The 18,116-nt window shown below is 33.5% G+C and overlaps 3 protein-coding genes across 3 annotated transcripts; 2 read left to right on the top strand and 1 right to left on the bottom strand.

The window, feature by feature from the left end:
* Positions 1-385: 385 nt before the first annotated feature.
* On the bottom strand, positions 386-7,627 carry LOC132641864 (uncharacterized). The gene is made up of 8 exons (XM_060358953.1): positions 7,207-7,627; positions 3,778-3,902; positions 2,902-2,939; positions 1,786-1,896; positions 1,562-1,641; positions 1,213-1,249; positions 831-872; positions 386-733 (listed from the first exon to the last, which is right to left on the bottom strand). Exons 1-8 carry the CDS (start codon positions 7,501-7,503, stop codon positions 657-659), a joined length of 807 nt encoding a protein of 268 aa, XP_060214936.1. The 5' UTR covers positions 7,504-7,627; the 3' UTR covers positions 386-656.
* A 2,720-nt stretch (positions 7,628-10,347) lies between these two features.
* On the top strand, positions 10,348-11,628 carry LOC132639897 (putative F-box protein At1g52490). The gene has a single exon (XM_060356283.1). It carries the CDS (start codon positions 10,348-10,350, stop codon positions 11,455-11,457), a length of 1,110 nt encoding a protein of 369 aa, XP_060212266.1. The 3' UTR covers positions 11,458-11,628.
* Positions 11,629-16,391: 4,763 nt separating this feature from the next.
* On the top strand, positions 16,392-17,778 carry LOC132641865 (putative F-box protein At1g32420). The gene has a single exon (XM_060358954.1). The coding sequence runs from the start codon at positions 16,607-16,609 to the stop codon at positions 17,723-17,725; it is 1,119 nt and encodes a 372-aa protein (XP_060214937.1). The 5' UTR covers positions 16,392-16,606; the 3' UTR covers positions 17,726-17,778.
* The last annotated feature ends 338 nt before the right edge of the window (positions 17,779-18,116 follow it).

Below are 18,116 nucleotides of genomic sequence, written 5' to 3' on the forward strand. Positions count from 1 at the left end.
GAAAGCCTCCGCTTAATGATGACTTTATTTTGGGTATTTGTCAAGCCCATTATGTATAAATAGTCTTCTTTAAGGATTATTTCCTTAGCTGACCTTTGACGAATTATGAAGATTATAATTGTGAGTTGTTTTAACAAGATAATTGTTTATGTATCCTTCCATTATTTTCCCTCATTTAACTTTATAATCTCCAACCTCAAGGCAAAAATGGCAATTTTATATGCAAATACGGGGAGAAAAGGAAACCAAGGTACACACTTAGCTTTGGAGCATCTGTAAATCCACATTTAGCACAACACAAAACAGTAGAATGGATTATAGCAAAAGCTGCTGAATTTTTTGAAAGCAATGTTAGGATTTCACCATGTCAAGACAACCAAAATAATTCTGGGAAAAAGGTTTTTTTTGATAAGGATTCCGGGAAAAAAGTCAGTCGTGCATAGTGCTTGCAGCATGTAAAGTATATCCCTAGAGTACAACATCTACAACCTAAATTTTACTTCGAGCATTCAGCTTAACCGGAGCTTAGCTGAACAAAGAAGCAAGTGCTTTTTTACTCTAATTACATCAACACATTAGGCTATCTCTCCTGGTTATTTGAGGACGGGAGGCACTAAGATGATATAAATGCAAAATACCAATGGGGATCAGTTGAGTCATTTTCCCTGTATGGAGTTTCTCCTCGAATGGATTTCAGCTGCCCAGCTTTTTCCTATTTCTGTTTGAAATTTTCCTGCATGTAAATACGTACGAATCATCAAGAAATGACTTAATGGTGGAAAAGACAACACACTCATTTTTTTCCAAATCGGAAATAAAGGATCACTGACCTGCAGTTGAAAGGAAAAACTCATCCAGTACCTTCCCATGTTCTGTCAAATAAACAACAGCCTATCAGTAAGAAGTACAGAAAGGAGAAATATAGAAGATTGCACAAAACCATGCTGCATCAAATGTAATTTATAAACGTTCCACTGGATTTGAGTACATAAAGATGAAAGAGTTCATCTAGGCAACTAACTGTTAATGAGAAAAGGATGTATCCGAACATCCCAGTACAGGGAAAAACAAAGCCCTTTAATTATAGATGAAATGCCAAAAGTACTCAACCATACGGAACTTAGTGAGAAGCACAAACTAGAAAAATATCTTCAGTAAAAGTAGTAGGTTTTTAGTTCTTTAACTTAAATTTTTCGGAGACGAGTTATTCACCTGATTCATATTCCAATGCCTGCAGGATCATTTCAACCTGGAGAAGATCGAAAAGAACAATGTGAAATCTATCAGATGTTATATCATTTAAGATCTAGTAGAGTGATAAGAGGCAACTTGGTACTCATTAAATCACACACCCAAGACTTACAGGAGGGAAGATGCACTAATTTTAAAGAAGATACGGGTGAAAGTACCAATAATATAAAAAGTCATAAATTGACAAATTACTCAAAGTTCCGATACAAACTCTGAGAAAATTTGACGAGGAAAAGAAGTAGTGTACTCAAGATGTGAAACTTCTCGTCGTACAACGTTTATATATTGGATGAAAGCTAGTAATCCATACCTTGTCAAAATCTTTTACAAGATTGGCCTCCAGTGAAGCATTGTTTTCGTACTCTTGCCACAGTTCTTTAATCTCTTCAGCTGGAAATATTATAAAGCATGATATTTATATTGTCATATGAAAGAAACTCCCTTATCAGAGTGTTTTGACTGCCTAGTAGAGAACAAATAATATGATATGAAAGATAGAGCGTTGTTGATTAGATAAACACCGTAAGGGAATACCTCTCATCCCTCCACCAAGAACTTTGCACATTTCGGTCAAAGCAGCTTGCTCAAGCCTGCTTTTTTCAGCCTTAGGTACACCATCAGACGGAGTTATATCTCCAACAATTGCTATAAAAGTTCAAAACTATCATCAAATGCAAAACTCAAATTTACAAATAATATGGTGAGAACCTCAGGCCCGGTCCAATCAAAAGAAAAAGAAGACGAATGAACACATAGAAGAAGAAAACACCAAAGCGAAACTGATGAGGTGGTAAACCTAATTCTTACAATGGAGAATACAATGTGTATAAGAGGTTTGGTAATATATGTAAGTGGTTTAGTAATTGCGGTGTATCAAAGGTATTTTCTTTACTTGGACAAACTCATAATCTTTCAGAGTTTGATGCTTCTTAGATCATTGGAGCAAGGAGGACCATAAGATTTCTTACACTGGAATTTGCAGATTAACTAATAACCAAACAGGAAGCACCACAAGGCGCAGAGCCAACTACTTATTTTTTATAAGGTAAATAAATTTATTAATGTAGAAGAAATCCCCGTAGACAAGTAGTATACCAAAAGGAATGGGAGATCTAAGCCAAAATATGGTTCCCTATAAAAGTCATCCAATCATATATACAAACAAGAACCTCATGGGTTTACACACACACACAAAAAAAAAAAAAAAAAAAAAAAAACTGAATACATGAGGCTACTCCTAAGGCGTACAAAATATTTCTCGACCCTTTCAACACTCTCCTATTTCTTTCCCTTCATATTATCCACATTCCACAATACAGCCAGTGGGCTACATCTCATCCCATGGATTATTTCCTTTTTTTTTTTTTGCCGCTTTTTATTCTTTTTTTGTTTGTTTGGTGTGCATAATTGCCTCTTTCCACAGCAAAGATCCCTGAAAAGCACTATATACATGCTTGGACTCATCATTCCTTCTCTTTTTTTTGAGTGCTTCCGCAATGGCAATTATATTCACCATATTTGTTTTGATAACGGATAACCGTATTATATTCACCATATTATGTCGGAATAAGCATACAGAAGTTCAGCCTTCAAGTTGAAAATAAAAACACTTAAATATCAGAAAGATAATTTCGAAGTTGGAGGTCATACCTTCTGCGATATCATGAACAATGGCCATCTTAATACACCTGTTACATAAATGAAGCAGTGTTATGATTACCTTCTACCAGATAGATGAATATAAATATCTATTTTTATGGATATGTCAACAGATGAAGAAAGTATCACTATAGAAAGAGCATCAAGATCATGTTTGCATGAACAAACTTCAATTTTTTCAGAAAGAACTACAAAACACATTCAAGCAATGATCATCAACAGCTTGGTAGAATTCTATGTTAGGTATGCAGCTCTACTCATTCATATATTAATCAAACACCGGCTCAGTTCAATTTGCCTAGATGAGAAAGCAACTCAGAAGAAAAACCTAACAAAATACCCAGCATAAAAGGTGAACTACATATTAGATGCTAACACTCTTGGTAGCATGAACCCTCAGTAACTAAAATTGGATTGTGTACAGAAGAACAATGTATGATCCAACTCCAAGTAATAATTATTTAGAAAATCAGTTAAAGGTTGGTAATTCTGAAAAATAGGCCTAAACTGTGTTACTGAAGTTTCTGCTTCCTGATTCTTTAAGAAGAGCATAGCAATATGTTCACGGACAGACACTTGTATCCATTTTCTGGAATGCTAGGAAAATTAGTTGTGAACTAAATAACTGTTCACAGTTAGCTATGGCGAAACCAAACAAAAAATAGATTTACATTTATGAGATTTTATATCACAAGAATTATGGCAGATGCGTTCCAGTGGAAGCAATACATGGCTACAATTTTAAATGTCTTTTTCCCACTTCATTTCACTAGCAATATAACAGAATAATTAATAAATGTGTACAAACTTAAATCAAAATCTTGAAACAAAATAGCAAGAACATTATCAGCTATATTCAAGTCCAACCTTTCCCTATTAACGCCAGGAAGGTCACCAGCAATCAGGGCCATCAGGGACATACGGTACATATGATCAGCAATAGATTCAGGACCTTTTATCGCATGATTTACCCATCCCTTTCGCTTTGTGGTCTACAAAACAAGTAGAGCCATTGGAGAATAAGTAAACAGATGCAACATGGAAAAAAGATTAATCATTCATTAAGATAGCACTACAGCAAAGAGATTAACTAAGAAAGAACTGCAGCGGAAAAAATGGAGGACATTGTTTTTCTTTCCTAACACCACATTATAGAAAGTCCTAAAACCTTGACTGTGAAGCGGAACTCAGATTACCTATGAAGAGATTCAATAAGTAAAACCTAATGTCAAGGGTAACAGGGGACAATTTTCTACTTTCTCAGTAAGCCTTTATTTGCAAAAAGCTACATCAAAGTTAACTCATTATCATTGGTTATTAGACATCGCATCAAGGAAGTCTCTCTTTTCTCTTGAGGTCTGGATATTTACATCAATGTCTTCAGAGGTTTAGAGAATCAGATGGCATTAGGAAGAGAAGAGTGCTGGGAATAAACATCTTTTAGATGAAACCCGCAAGGGTGGCTCAGTTGGTTGAGCATGGGGCTTTCATAATGGAGGTCTCAGGTTTGAAACCCCCTGCCTACGACAGCAGGGGGTTTGCCTTCTGGGTCGAGCTAGTAGCACGGCGCTTGCCTAGTGCGGGTTATCTCTTCTGTGTGGTTTGCAAGCTATTGCACAGGAGTTGGGTTTACCTTGTGCGCACTCGAAGGGTAGCGGCTGTGGGTTCCCATGTCATAAAAATTAATAATAATAATAATAATAATAATTAAAAAAAAAAAAACATCTTTTAGATGAAACAAGATAATTCCATCTACACCTTCAGTTTTTCCCGTTGGACATTCATAACCTGTTTGGCCAAGCTTCCAAAATCTGCTTATATGAAAAACACTTTTTGGAAGAAGTGTTTTTGAAAAAAGTACTTTTGAAGAGTAGCCGTTTGTGTTTGGCTAATCAATTCCAAAAGCACTTTTGTCTATATTAGAGCGGTAATTTGTGCTTGGTCAAGGTTCAAGAAGTGCTTCTAGGGAAAAGCTACATTTTTTAGCATATGAAAAACACCTTCTGCTGCTACTCAAAAGCACTTATTTTTTCCCTAAAAGCTTGATCAAACAGCTCAACTCCCTAAAATAAGCACTTTTAGCTTCCCCGATGCTTGGCCAAACAGGCTATAACTGACCTTTTAGGCTAAGTTTAAGTTTGTGGATTCCGGTTTTAAGAGGTCACTGCCTTTGAACAAAGTAGTTGAAGGTGTGATACAATGCATGAAGTTGACTTGCTAATACAGACTCTACATTTATAGCTCAAGAAAGCTAATAAATCGATTAATTATATTAATAAACTGTATTAAAATCATTTGAAGCAATGCAAAGTGACCTTTCTTCTTAAGTTTCTTGCTACAAATTCGACTAAGACAGCTTCAGTTCAATGTCTAATCCAATACTTAAAATAGGGAACTATCTAGCCTGGTGTGTGGGTCAGGCGCACGAGACAAGTACGAACTTTGCCATGGACAAAAATATGGTAATTAAGTGGAGAGCACTGAGGGACAGGATCCCTACTGATACCAGAATAGCCAGGTTTGGAATTTCCATTCCATCTATTTGTACTTGTTTCTTCCCTAAAGTTGAAACAGTGGAACATATGTTCTATGAAGGAGACTTTGCTCAGAAAATATGGAGGAAGCTGGGAGGGATTATGGGCATTCAAGTTACTAATAGCAATTTTAGGCAGTTTCTCATCAACTGGTGGAGATCCAAAGCTACAAATCCAGTAACTGCTATGCTTAGAGACATCTTGCCAATTATTGCTACTTGGGAAATCTGGAAAGCTAGGTGTGGTATAAAATATGGAAATGAGAGAAGCAATGTTACTAGATCCTTGGGTCTTATATCCTTTACTACTACTGGCTTAATTCAAAATCAATTTGCTAAAGTGAAAATGTAGCAGAACTTGAAAGGAATAGAGGATATTTGGGTTAACCAGTTGGCTTTCCAGAAGAATATGATGGTTAAGTGGTTGAGACCTTCCATAAGTTTCATCAAACTCAATACTGATGGAAGCTGCAGAGGTGGACAGTGTGTTGGTGGAGGGGTCATCAGAGATCATCATGGGCATCTAGTGATGGCTTGTACTCTCACTTTGGGACCAAGAACTGGTAATTGGGCTGAGCCAGTTTCACTGGTGCATGGTATTAACTGGTGTTTGGAGAATGAATATCAATACATTGAAGCTGAGAGTGATTCCAAGCTTTTGGTAGACTGTGTTAATGGTGTAAATACCATTCCATGGAACATTTATGATGAGGTTACTGAGTTAAGGAAAGGAATGGAGGATAATGGATATATACTCAAGCATGTTTACAGGGATGGTAATCAAGTAGCTGATAAACTAGCCAATCTTGGTCAGGACCGTTCCCAATCTCGAATATTTCACAATTTCATTGACTTGCCAAAAGAAGTTAGGGACTTATGAACACTGATAGGTGGGGTATGCCATCAACAAGAGTCTATAAACTGAAGACGTCTCTAAATCATTTTGATCCACCATCTTTGAGTTAAGTCTCTGTTTAGCATAGGAGAGTGCTTTCTCAATTAGTCAGATGCTTTGGTATGATGAGTACCAATAGTATTTTCTTCATCTTACTAGTTTTGAACTAGTCAAATCTTCTGTAACTAGGTGATTGTAAAGCGTACAACTCCCTCAAATCATTGTGTAACCTTTTGCTGGAAGATGAATAAAAATGCTCAGTTGGTTTGACACAAAAAAAAAAAAAAGGACTTACACATACACTTTCATATTTGTAAAAGATCACAACTTTATCACATACCCTTGATTTAATTTTATTGTTTCCTGCAAGAATTCATAGTAAAAACAGCTTTTCTTTGACTACAACATACTATTTTTATATATATTCAATCCTAAAAAGTTGAAATTTGTAAAACTTTTTATGTACTTGCTAAATATCTAAACATCAATACCCAATCCTAGCTGAAAATTAGATTACTTATTTTTCCAACTTCAAACCAACGCATACACAAAAGTACCAACTCCAAAAATAAAACTGAAAACTCCACATAAAATTTTCTCGTTTACTAAAACATGACTAGAAACAAAGTAATAGGCTCTTCTGTACCAATTTATGTGGCACACTATCCTTTTTAGTCTGTCACAAATATAATGTCACCTTAGAAACAATTTAACTTTAAAATTTCACTTTTATAACCACAATGTTTGTTTTAGACCACAAATTTCATAAGTCCTTTTTACGTGTCAAGTCAAAACCAGACAAACAAATTGAAACGAGAGTACATGGAAACCACAAAACCTTTCACATGCATGGATACATTACATTTACCTTAAGACTATGACACAAAGTGAGGAAATCAATGGCATTTGAAGGAGAAGACGAAACTTCAACACCATCGTTCATTAAATCCATTTTTGATGACCCGGACCCAGAATTCGAGAAACTCGGATCCAAATTTAAAGAACCCGATATGGGTTTCTTAGAACAAGCCCAAACAAGGTTTCTACATTGAAAATCAGGCAAAAAAGGAAAGTTTTTTAAAGAAATTCTATGAGTTGGGAAACAAGAGTAATAATGAGTTGATGAAAGGGAAAGGGAATTTGGGTTTGCTTTAACTGCCATCATTGTAAGGTACTAACAAAGATTCTTGAATTTGGGAAAAAAAAAAATTGTTTGATTTCTTTTGATCTTGTTTTTTTTTTTTCTGGCTTTGTTGTTGTTGTTTTTTTTTTTTTTTTGGTTTTGTGTGTGTGGGGGTGGGGGGTGGGGGGGGTGTTGCAAAAGAAAGAGAAAAAGGTTTGGAGAGTCCGAAGTAAAAGTGCGACTTTGAGTCCGTTTGGATTTGCTTATAAGTTGCTTATAAGCTGTTTTTAATTTTTTTTTTTAGTATTTGATTGATCAGCTTAAAGTTATTTTATGCTTAAAATAAGCTCAAAAAAATAATTAGTTTCATTTGACTTAACTTGTTTGCAGCTTATAGGCATAAGCCCATTCAAACATGCTGTTTGTTTTGGGGGCCATTTGTTCAGGGGACAGACCCTTTTTTTGTTTGGGTTAAAATGATGTGCTCAAAATATACCTAAAATATACTTTGTCACTTCTAATTTATGCGGCATCTTTATTATATGCCTTTTAAGTATTGTGAATTATTAATTAATGTGACATATGACTGTCGAAATCTGAACATAACTAGGAATAGAGGGAGCATAACAAACAAAATAACCAAAAGGAATTGTTTTGAATTTGATTACCAAGAGAAACCTCGCTATCAAATATAGTTCCTAGAGTGTAGGCATAAACTACTTCATTGGCAAACACGGGGGAAATTACTAGAAGTTTGATTCTATCAAAGTCTTTTCTTCACCGCTTCTTTCGCATAGAGGTTGGTTACCCTATTATGTTCGCTGTTGTTGTGCCTTATCTCCTAGTTTCCCAGTCTTATTGATAGAATGGAGGTTCCCAGACAGACCTTAAAGTCAAAAGTTTTAGTTGAGCAGAACTAAGACAAAGTATATATGAGTGCAATTTCAGTGACGCGTTGCATTAGGCGCATGTAGAAGTGAGGATTGATATACATGTATTTTAAGAGAGGAAGCTTCAAATATATTGGATCAAATATTTAATTATGTGGGGTAATATCATTTTTTTGCGCGGATTGTCCTTCTTTTGGGGTGGTCTTTAATTTTTGCCCTTCGCCTAATGCCCTGAGATTTTGGGTTCGAACCCTAACTCAGTACAAAAATGAAGGAATTTCACAAGACATAAGTTTGGATTTTTAAGACAGAATTTTGAAGGTAAAATTCTGCCTTAAGTTTTGGGTAGAATTTTGCCTTCAAAATTCTGCCTTGCAAATCCAAACATCTGTCTTGCATTTTTTTTTTAATTTTTGACTGGGTGGGAATTCGATCCCGAAACCAAGAGGTTCTAATAAAGGGTCAAAAATTAAAGACCACCCCAAAATAAGTGCATTCCTGCAAATTGCCCGGGTAATATTTCTAAGAATATTCTCAGATAGGAGTAATAAGGTAGAGGTTTGCTTTAAGGCAAAAGTTTGTCTTGCGAAATTTTGCAACGCATATTTTTGTTTATTCTGCTGGAATTTTACAAAAGTCAGGTCTTCCCGAATAGGCCTAATTTTAATACGAAATTCTGCCTTGCGATTTTTTTTTTTATGAGCCGAGGTTCGAGCCCAGAACCTCGAGATATTTTAGGCAAAAGACAAAAATTAAATACTAGCAATTTGAGGGACAAAAATTAAATACTAGCAATTTGAGGGACAAAAATCAAAGACCACCTCCAAATAAGGGCAATCGTGCAAATTGCCCTATTTGCTTTGAGACAGCAAAAGATTAAAGTTTGTATATTACTGATTTGGGTGAAATTAATTTCCCCACCACCTTTAAGTTAAAAAATTAGATCACCCTAAATATTACAACTAGTAGATAATATCCGCTAGAGTTAAGTTTGGTGCACTAGTATACCATTTTTTTACACTATCATGTAATATTGACCTGCTATAGCATGTTACCAATTTCGATACTCCTATTTTATTCTCTTTTTTCTACAATTTTACTCACTCAATTTTTCTTTATTCCCTTACCCTCTCTTTCCTTAAACGTCCACCACCCACTCTTCAATAATTGATGCTTTCTCTCTATTGGCTTCTTTTACCACCTAAACTTCGGTTAAAATGGATTTCGAGGAATTCAATTTTGAATTGCATTTTTTTTTTTTTGCTGAAGAAAATTATTGTCTCTTCCTTAGATCTATTATTTTTTTTGGTCTCTCTTTGCTTTTTCTCATCGTCTCATCTCATCTTCCATTGTTAAAGTATTCAACCTTAATAAAACTTCAATTCAAAAAGTTCCATCCATTAATCTAATTAAAGAGCATGTCAAAATATTGGGGAGAGATGAAAATCCTTTTAAGAGACAACATTAGAGAAGGAATTAGTTTCGTTATTAGCAAACAAGGAGATAATTTTGGTTAGAGTACAAGTAGGACTCAACTGTCCTTTAATGTTATTTATCTTCTCTAAATTATATTTTTATTAAAAAAGGTAAACAATTAATATTACTTAGGCAAGTTATTGTATTTACCTTTAAAATTACCTCATGATGAAAAAAAAGGTTCACCATCAGTGCACCAAACTTAAACTCATATACGTTAATATTACTGCTATTGTGCAAGCACTATTCTTCTATTTTAAATATTTTTTTCTTCTAACCTTTTATTAAGGATTTAAGGTAACATAAACAAAAAGAATAGAATACTAGAAGGAAAAGAAAAGGAATAAAGCGTCAAATCTAAAGCTTGTGGGATTTTTTTTTACTTGATGATTAATTAATACATACACATAGCCTTGCCTAACAAGTTACATATAGTAATTTGATTTTTGTCTGACCTTTTATAAATATATCAGAAATACAGAGAGAATAAAAAGTCCCTTAGAAGGAAGAGTTTTTTCTCATGGAAGAGAAGATGAAGAGTAGTGTTGAAAGAAAATCTGAAATACCTTCAGATATCATATCTGATATATTCTCTTGGCTTCCTATCAAATCTTTATGTCGTTTCAAGTGCGTTTCTAGATTTTATAACTCTCTTGTATCGGATCCATCTTTTGTAGACATCCATCTAAGCCGCTCAAAATATCCTCCTGATAAAATTGAATTTCTCGCGCATTCAAGAGAAAAGAATTTTTACACCGTAGACCTGAAGGTGGAAGATAAAAAAGCCTCCGCTCTATGTATCAAGGAGTTAGATGGCATTAGCTGTACTAATATTGGTTATGTTAACGGTTTGTTCCTCTTATGGAGTCGAAACATGCAGCAGCCTGTTATTTATAATCCCACTACCAAAAAAAAAAGAACTCTTCCTTCCCTAAATCTCGTTGGGGATGGAACCCTCTTTTATGATTATTCATTCGGTTTCGAACCAGATAAGAAGAAGTACAAAATTTTGATGATTACACGATCTCAGAATATACCTATGAGATACTGGATTTTCACTCTAGGCTCAAGTGAATCATGGAGAGAGATTAAAAGTGCAACACATTCGTTATTTTCGTTATTTGGTAATGGAGGAGTTTGCATTGATGGAATTGTCTATTTCTTCGATAATTACAAGAAGAAAACATGCATAATGGCGCTTAATGTTAGAACTGAAAATTTCAGAATTATCTCTTTGTGGATTGATATATATACTCCCCCACTAAGGTATTATAACTTGATAGAAGTGGAGGGAAAATTAGCCGGCATTGATCAATTAAGATGGTATAAGGGAGAGATGGATTTGTGGATTTTAGAGAGGTATGAGGAATGGGTGAAGCATACTATTACCTTTCCGCTGGCCATTTCTTCTAACTTGCAATATTTAGGGTCTTGCTCTTCTACTCGTACTCCTCATGGTGAGATAGTTTTGATCGTGAACACTTCGTTCAAGCCAAATCGGATGTTCTTTTATGATTTGAAGAAGAAGAGTTGGAGATCAGAAATCGAAGTCATGGAGCTTGAAGGACAAACTGAGATCATTGGTATCTATAGTCATGTAGATAGCCTCTTATCGTGTATTTATTGTTAGTTTTGAAGTTGATTATTGTGAAGTCTGCTCTACGTTGGTCCTTATCTTCCTGCCATATTGCCTTTTCACTATCTTTAATGTTTTGGTACATGTTTCCAGCATGGTTCTTGAGCTTGATGAATACTTCCATCTGCATTCTAATATTGTTATCTGTTGAATTCAGTATACTTCGCCGCCCTCGGTCGGTTTTGCCTGTTTAATCTCTAACATTAGGGTTATATTTGTCGGATTGGCCAACAAGTTAGTAACACACTTATACTTTAAATAATTGGACTTTCTTTGTTTTACCTCTCTGTTTTTGGAGTTATACCCTTCTGCTATCCATCTTCTTGCCTCTGTTTTTGCTTGGTCATAGCAGTGCCTTTTATTGGGTGCTTTTTGGCAGGGCCAGACGGCGGACTAGTCTTTTTGCTATGTGTTCATCTCAATCAATAATTTTTGAGGCGGATAATATATATATATATATATATGTGTGTAAAATTCTACTAAATTTCCATAAATGTTAGATTTGAACACATAATTGTAATAGTACAACGACTTCAATACTGGAAATTATAAAGGTTGAACCCGTTAAATTTAAATTTTGGATCGGCCTCTAATTAGTTTCTAGCGCCAGAGAGTCCTCCTTAATGGAATGGAAAGATATATGTATGTTAAAATCCTATATTGGATTTGTTTCACCCTTCTTTTTAATGAGTTATTCTACCCCTTGTGTTTCTTGTGATTTCACCATTAGAATCATGCTTCTACATTAAACACTGCTTTCTTTGCTCTTCTGTATACGTGAAGTTGAAAAGAAAAAACTACTTATAAGGGGAATACCCTTAGGGAAGAATGACCTATATATACATAAGAATAGGGTATATTTACAAAATATGACGATACATTTCAGTTTACAAAACATATCAATAGATTTCTTACAAAACATATATAAAAATTTTGTGTATAAAATGTGTATATCTTGTTCAAAGCTTAAAATTCTCGCTCAGAATTTTGTGTGTGAAAACTGTATGAAATATGTATATCTCGCTTAAGGCTTAAAAATTTCGCTTAGAATTTTTGTGTATGATAATTGTATGAAATATGTATATCTCGCTAAAAGCTTGGAATTCTCACATTTTTTATATATGAAAATTGTATAAAAACAGTATGAAATATGTTTATAATTGTATATATCTTTTTGTTTATGAAAATTGTATAAAAACACTATGAAATATGTATATAATTTATATATAAATTTTGTATAAAGTTCACGTTAGGTTTTTGAAATTTAATACAATTACAACAACATTTTATACAATTGCAACAACATTATATACAACTTTCATGTAAAATTTAATACAACTTTGAATCTAGCTTCGAAATTCGGATGAAATTTAATGCAACTACAACAACATTTTATACAATATTAACACAAAATTCAATACAATTTTGGATCTCGCTAATCTCAATTTTGAGAATTCTATATCCCTTGTTTCCTCCTGGTCTTATTCCCGGTACGATCAGGAAGATGCAGATTGGTGGTGGAGTGCCTTACTCTGAAAAAATCATTTGGTACTCTTTAACATAAAGTGTCTCGTTTTCACACACAGAGAGATGGAGATAGATTGAGTAGTATCATCAAAAAGTCTATTAGTCCTCGTGAATATATATTCATGAACTGCTTTTTCCGAATCTGATGGAAGTGTGGAGCGAAAACCTAGATTGAATAGCTCAGGACAGGTACAAAGTTCCGGTGGGTTTTGCCGGCAAGCATGGATGAAATAGAGCATCGGCGAGCGATCTTTTATTTTTAGATCTGGGCAAATTGTGATAGAGAAGGGGAAGGGAAGATCGGTTGTTTTTTTTCTTTCCCCAGATCTGTACAGATCGTGATAGAGAGGGAGAAAGAAAGGGTGAGTTTTTAATTTTTCTAGATCGTTATGTTTTGTAATTAAGTTGGTATATTTTGTAAATAAGGAAAAGTATACTTATGTTTTGTAATATAGAGTCTTAAATAGTATTATTATGTCATTTTCCAACTTCTATTCTCTTCAATATAGTTTTTAATGATAAAAGCAAAACATTTGTTCTGAAGCTCAAATATCTTGATTTTAGATCTGGATTAATTAGACTATCTCAGATTCTCAAGTTGACTTTATTATGAATTATATGCAAATCAAGTCTTTCTAAATACTTATATTCAAGCACCACCAGATTTAACTCTTATGACAGCTAGTATTCTATTAAAAAAATGTGCAACTTCATTTTCTTGCACTATTTTTGCCTATAGTGTTTTGGTTTGTATTAGTTGACAAATGGGAAAGATTCTCGAGAAGTTCTTATGTTAGTTCTCGATTAAATACATAGAAACCCCCCTCCCCCCCAACCCCAACCGAACTATGACCTTATTTTAAGGGAAATGGATAAGTTAAGGGATGCGAAATTATTTTTATTTGCTAGAAAGTTTATCTGACAAAGTGGGTATGTTTTTTCTTTTAAAACACTGATCTAAACACTTTCTGAGATCTTTCCTTTATAAACTCAAACTCCCTATCTAACAGAAGCGACTGAAAACATCCTACCTTTGTCAAAATCGACCTTCGACGACCTCTTTTTGCTGGAATCCTTTCTCTGTCGCCAGTGAAGAAAAGCAAAGAGAAAGGTAGAAATTTTTTACACAGTAATTGGAATTGATGTAATTACTACACTAGTAATTACATAGTATTATAATTACAATGACCTGTTTGTTTGTCATAATGTAATTACAGTGTAATTACAAGCGTACTGTTTGGTTGCACAAGTGTAATTACACAGTTAGTTTAATTTAAAAATAAATCTTAATTATAAAAAAATTAAAATTAATATTTAAAAAATATGTGCCTTTATAAATGGTATTAAATTAGCTATTCAATAACACATTGTTCTTGAAAATATGTTAATTAATAATCATATATTTGTAACTAATATTGTAAAAAGTAGTTGATATATAATTTCAAATTTGTAATATTTTAATTTTAATTGATTATAAAACTTAAAAGCATACTTTTTTGATGAGAACATCATGAGATTGGATGTTTGAAAAAAAAAAGAATATTTATAAATATAATGCCACAACATTATTCAAATGTTTAACAAAAATTCTATCAATTGTAAGTGAAAAAATAAACAACAAGCAATGTGAATTAACAAGTCAATAATACTAAAGCAAGTAAATTAAATTCGAAAATATAACCTAAATTCAAAAGAAAAAAATTTAACATAATACTCTTATGTCAAATTCCAATATTATATAAATAAGTTCCAACGTAACATAAGTAAATACTCTTATAATTCAAAAGAAAGGGAAAATATAAGTCTATAACCACATTCACAACGAAATTCTACATTAATAACGTCACTCATTAAATGCCAAGCTTGTTAACACTCATTCTTTCTAATATTAAGAGATGTAGTTTCAAAATTAGAATAATAATACGGTTATGCTAAGTGAATAAAATAAAAAAATAAAATATACGAGCAATTACATGGAATCACAAGAAGTAAAGGTTGGAATGAGAAGAAAGGAAATGAAATATAAATAATATAAGAAGAAAAATAATTAAAAAGTAAAAAATAAATTAATTAATAGAAATAAAAAATAAATTAGAAAAGCAAAGAAATTAAAATAAAATAAAAAATAAATTAGATAATATAAATTTAAAAATAAAAGAAATTTTAATTAAAAAAAAGAAATAAATTAAAAAGTAACTATGTAATTACAGGGTGTAATTACATCCAATTCTCAGTCCCCCCTTGAGAATTGGAGAGTGTAATTACACCCTCTCAATTACACCAAATTCACACCTAACTGTGTAATTACCTGATCAAACAAATAAATCAAACTGTATAATTACACCCAATTACATTTAATTCCAATTACCTGGGTGGCTTTCCAAACAAGCCCTTAATTTTATCATTTTGAATAGTTTAATTGTTAATGGCGATCTAACAAATCAAAGAAAATTGTATAGATAGGCTCAGTTTAGTTTTGTATAATTCGAAGTCAACTCTCTAGATAATGACAAATATATTAGATCAATTAAAGGGGAAAAATAATTAGAGAAAATGCAACAACGTCATAAACTCTATGATTCATGGACTTGTATTTGTGATGGCCAAAGGAAATTTCTATTGGAGTGTGATGCGAGAATTATTGGGAATAAACCTGCCATAAAAATAATATTTACGATAATAAATGCGGAATAATAACGTAGCACCGAGATACGGTTAATCAAAAAGAATAAAAAAGCGATAATAACACCAAGATATTTATGTGGAAGTCCAAAGGAGAAAAAATCACAGGCCGGGAGAAGCAACTGATATCACTATAATGAGAAATTTTACACTGGTAATCCCAAATACAATACTCCAAAAACCATTACATACTCAAAAGAAATAACCATCTTTTAAAAATTTTCACCTTACTAAAATACCGCTCACACTCTTTATATTTTCTCGTAGATAATTTCTTAAACCTTATCTATGATGCCTCACTCTCTCTCTCTTTATGATGCCTCACTGGTGCTCTCTCTTTATGATGGTCTATTTATAGGAAAGTTGGCCAAATCTTTAACCAACCAGAATGGAGGAAACATTTGCAATTTGCAATTTGCAATTGCAAAATCTCGTGACATAGTTTGCAAGTGGCCACCTTGTTAGTGCCAAACACATGTCCAGACTTCACTTTTCCTCTTCCTTTTTATCAATTTTTCTTTTTCTTTTTATTTCTTTAATGGGTGTGGACCTCATCAAGAATAAGTTTGTAATCTCAAGTTTCTATATGAGATTAATTAGAGGGGGGAAATAATTAGAGAAAATGCAAAAACGTCATAAACTCTATGATTCATTGACTTGTATTTGGTTTTTTTTTTTTTTTTTTTTTTTAATTTATAGCCCCAAGGGGGCAGATTTTATTATAATTAAAAAGCAAAGGGTCCAATGTAAGGAAAAGCAAAACAAAAGTACAGAAGTGCAAAAAGCAAGATAATAATACATCTGTTGTTCCTAAATCCCTAAAAAGTGCCGTCTCTTCCTCTGAAAAGTTCCACCATTGTCCATGGCTGAGCACCTCTTCTTCCTCTAGATCGGTAACAAATTTTATTATTAAACGCAACAAATTCTTTCCCCTATGGAGAAGAAAAAGAGAGAAATTATCTATGATATATTTTCTTTCCTTCCCCTCGAAATTATCTATGACATATTTTCTCGGCTTCCCGTCAAGTCTTTAACGTGTCTCAAGTGTGTTTCCAAATTTTATCGTTCTCTTGTATCGGATCCATCTTTTCTAGATATCCATCATACCCACTCTATATCTCGTCCTGATAAGACGAAATTCCTGGCATGTTCCCTGGGTGGAAATTTTTCTTACACCGTAGATGAGAAAGTGCAACATACAAAAGCTTCTGTTCTTCATATTGAGGAGTTAGATGGCATTAACTATAATCGATTTGATTATGTTAACGGTTTGTTCTGCTTATGGAGCGTAGAGCTGCATCCGCCTGTTATTTATAATCTCACCACAAGAAAAGTAAGATTTCTTCCTAGGCTAAATTCCGATGGTAATGAGTTTACCCATTATTACTATTCATTAGGTTTTGAACCAGGTGAAAAGAAGTACAAGATTTTGATGATTACACATCCTGAGAAAACACCCACGCGATGTTGGATTTTCACTCTAGGCTCAAGTGAATCATGGAGAGAGATTGAAAGTGCACTCAGTTTGGTACTTCCGATATCGATCAGTGGAGGAGTTTGTATTAATGGAGTTATCTATTTCTTCGGAAAGTACAACAATAAAGTATACATAGTGGAGTTTAACGTTAGAACCGAAAAATTCAGGATTATCTCTTTGTGGAAAGATGAAAAATATATTCCCCCAGTTAAGTTCTATAACTTGATAGAACTAGAGGGAAAATTAGCAGCCATTGATCATTCAAGACGGAGTAGGACAGAGATGGATTTGTGGATTTTAGAAAGATCTGAAAGAAGTGAAGAATGGGTGAAGTATATTATTGCCTTTCCCTATATGTTTTTGTCGACATGGCTTATGTCTTTCGTTTGTTGTAGTTATACTCCTGATGGAGAGATCGTATTGACCACAAATTCCTCCTACACGCGAAATTGGATTTTCTTTTTTGATTTGAAGAAGAAGAGTTGGAGAGGAATTGAAATCCCTGATAGAGAAAAAATTGATATCATTGGTGTCTATAGTCATGTTGATAGCCTCGTATCCTGTATTTATTGTTAGTGTTGAAATCTATTTAAGCTTGAATTTTATGGAAATTTGAGTTTTATCGTGTATTTCTTGTTAGTATATTTAAAGCTTAATATCAAACAAGAAAATTCATAATGCCAGCCTAGAGCACCCCATTGTGCAGTTCTACAACTTGGATTACTGATTTCCAGCTCCTACCTAAAGCAGTCAAAGGCGAAATGAACATGGACAGAATGCAAATGGCTATGTTTTGGAACAATCTCAACAAGAACTCCTTTTATGTGAATAGAAATTATGCTTTTGATGTTCCTTGAGATTTAGTCTTTGTATTGGAGAAGAATTTTTTATTGGAGATTTAGTCTTTGTATTGGAGAAGTTAGATGGTGTAAAATATGCTAGATTTGTTTATGTTAATGGTTTGTTC

This window comes from Lycium barbarum, chromosome 5 (assembly GCF_019175385.1).
Source record: "Lycium barbarum isolate Lr01 chromosome 5, ASM1917538v2, whole genome shotgun sequence".
Taxonomy (NCBI): domain Eukaryota; kingdom Viridiplantae; phylum Streptophyta; class Magnoliopsida; order Solanales; family Solanaceae; genus Lycium; species Lycium barbarum.

Excerpts from the sequence above, each read along its gene's own strand:
- LOC132639897 (XM_060356283.1), top strand. The coding sequence starts at position 10,348 with ATGGAAGAGAAGATGAAGAGTAGTGTTGAAAGAAAATCTGAAATACCT.
- LOC132641865 (XM_060358954.1), top strand. The coding sequence starts at position 16,607 with ATGGAGAAGAAAAAGAGAGAAATTATCTATGATATATTTTCTTTCCTT.
- LOC132641864 (XM_060358953.1), bottom strand. The coding sequence starts at position 7,503 with ATGATGGCAGTTAAAGCAAACCCAAATTCCCTTTCCCTTTCATCAACT. Across the intron at positions 1,897-2,901 it reads TGTTCATGATATCGCAGAAG|CAATTGTTGGAGATATAACT; the intron begins GTATGACCTCCA and ends GAACTTTTATAG. Across the intron at positions 873-1,212 it reads GGCATTGGAATATGAATCAG|AACATGGGAAGGTACTGGAT; the intron begins GTGAATAACTCG and ends TTTATTTGACAG.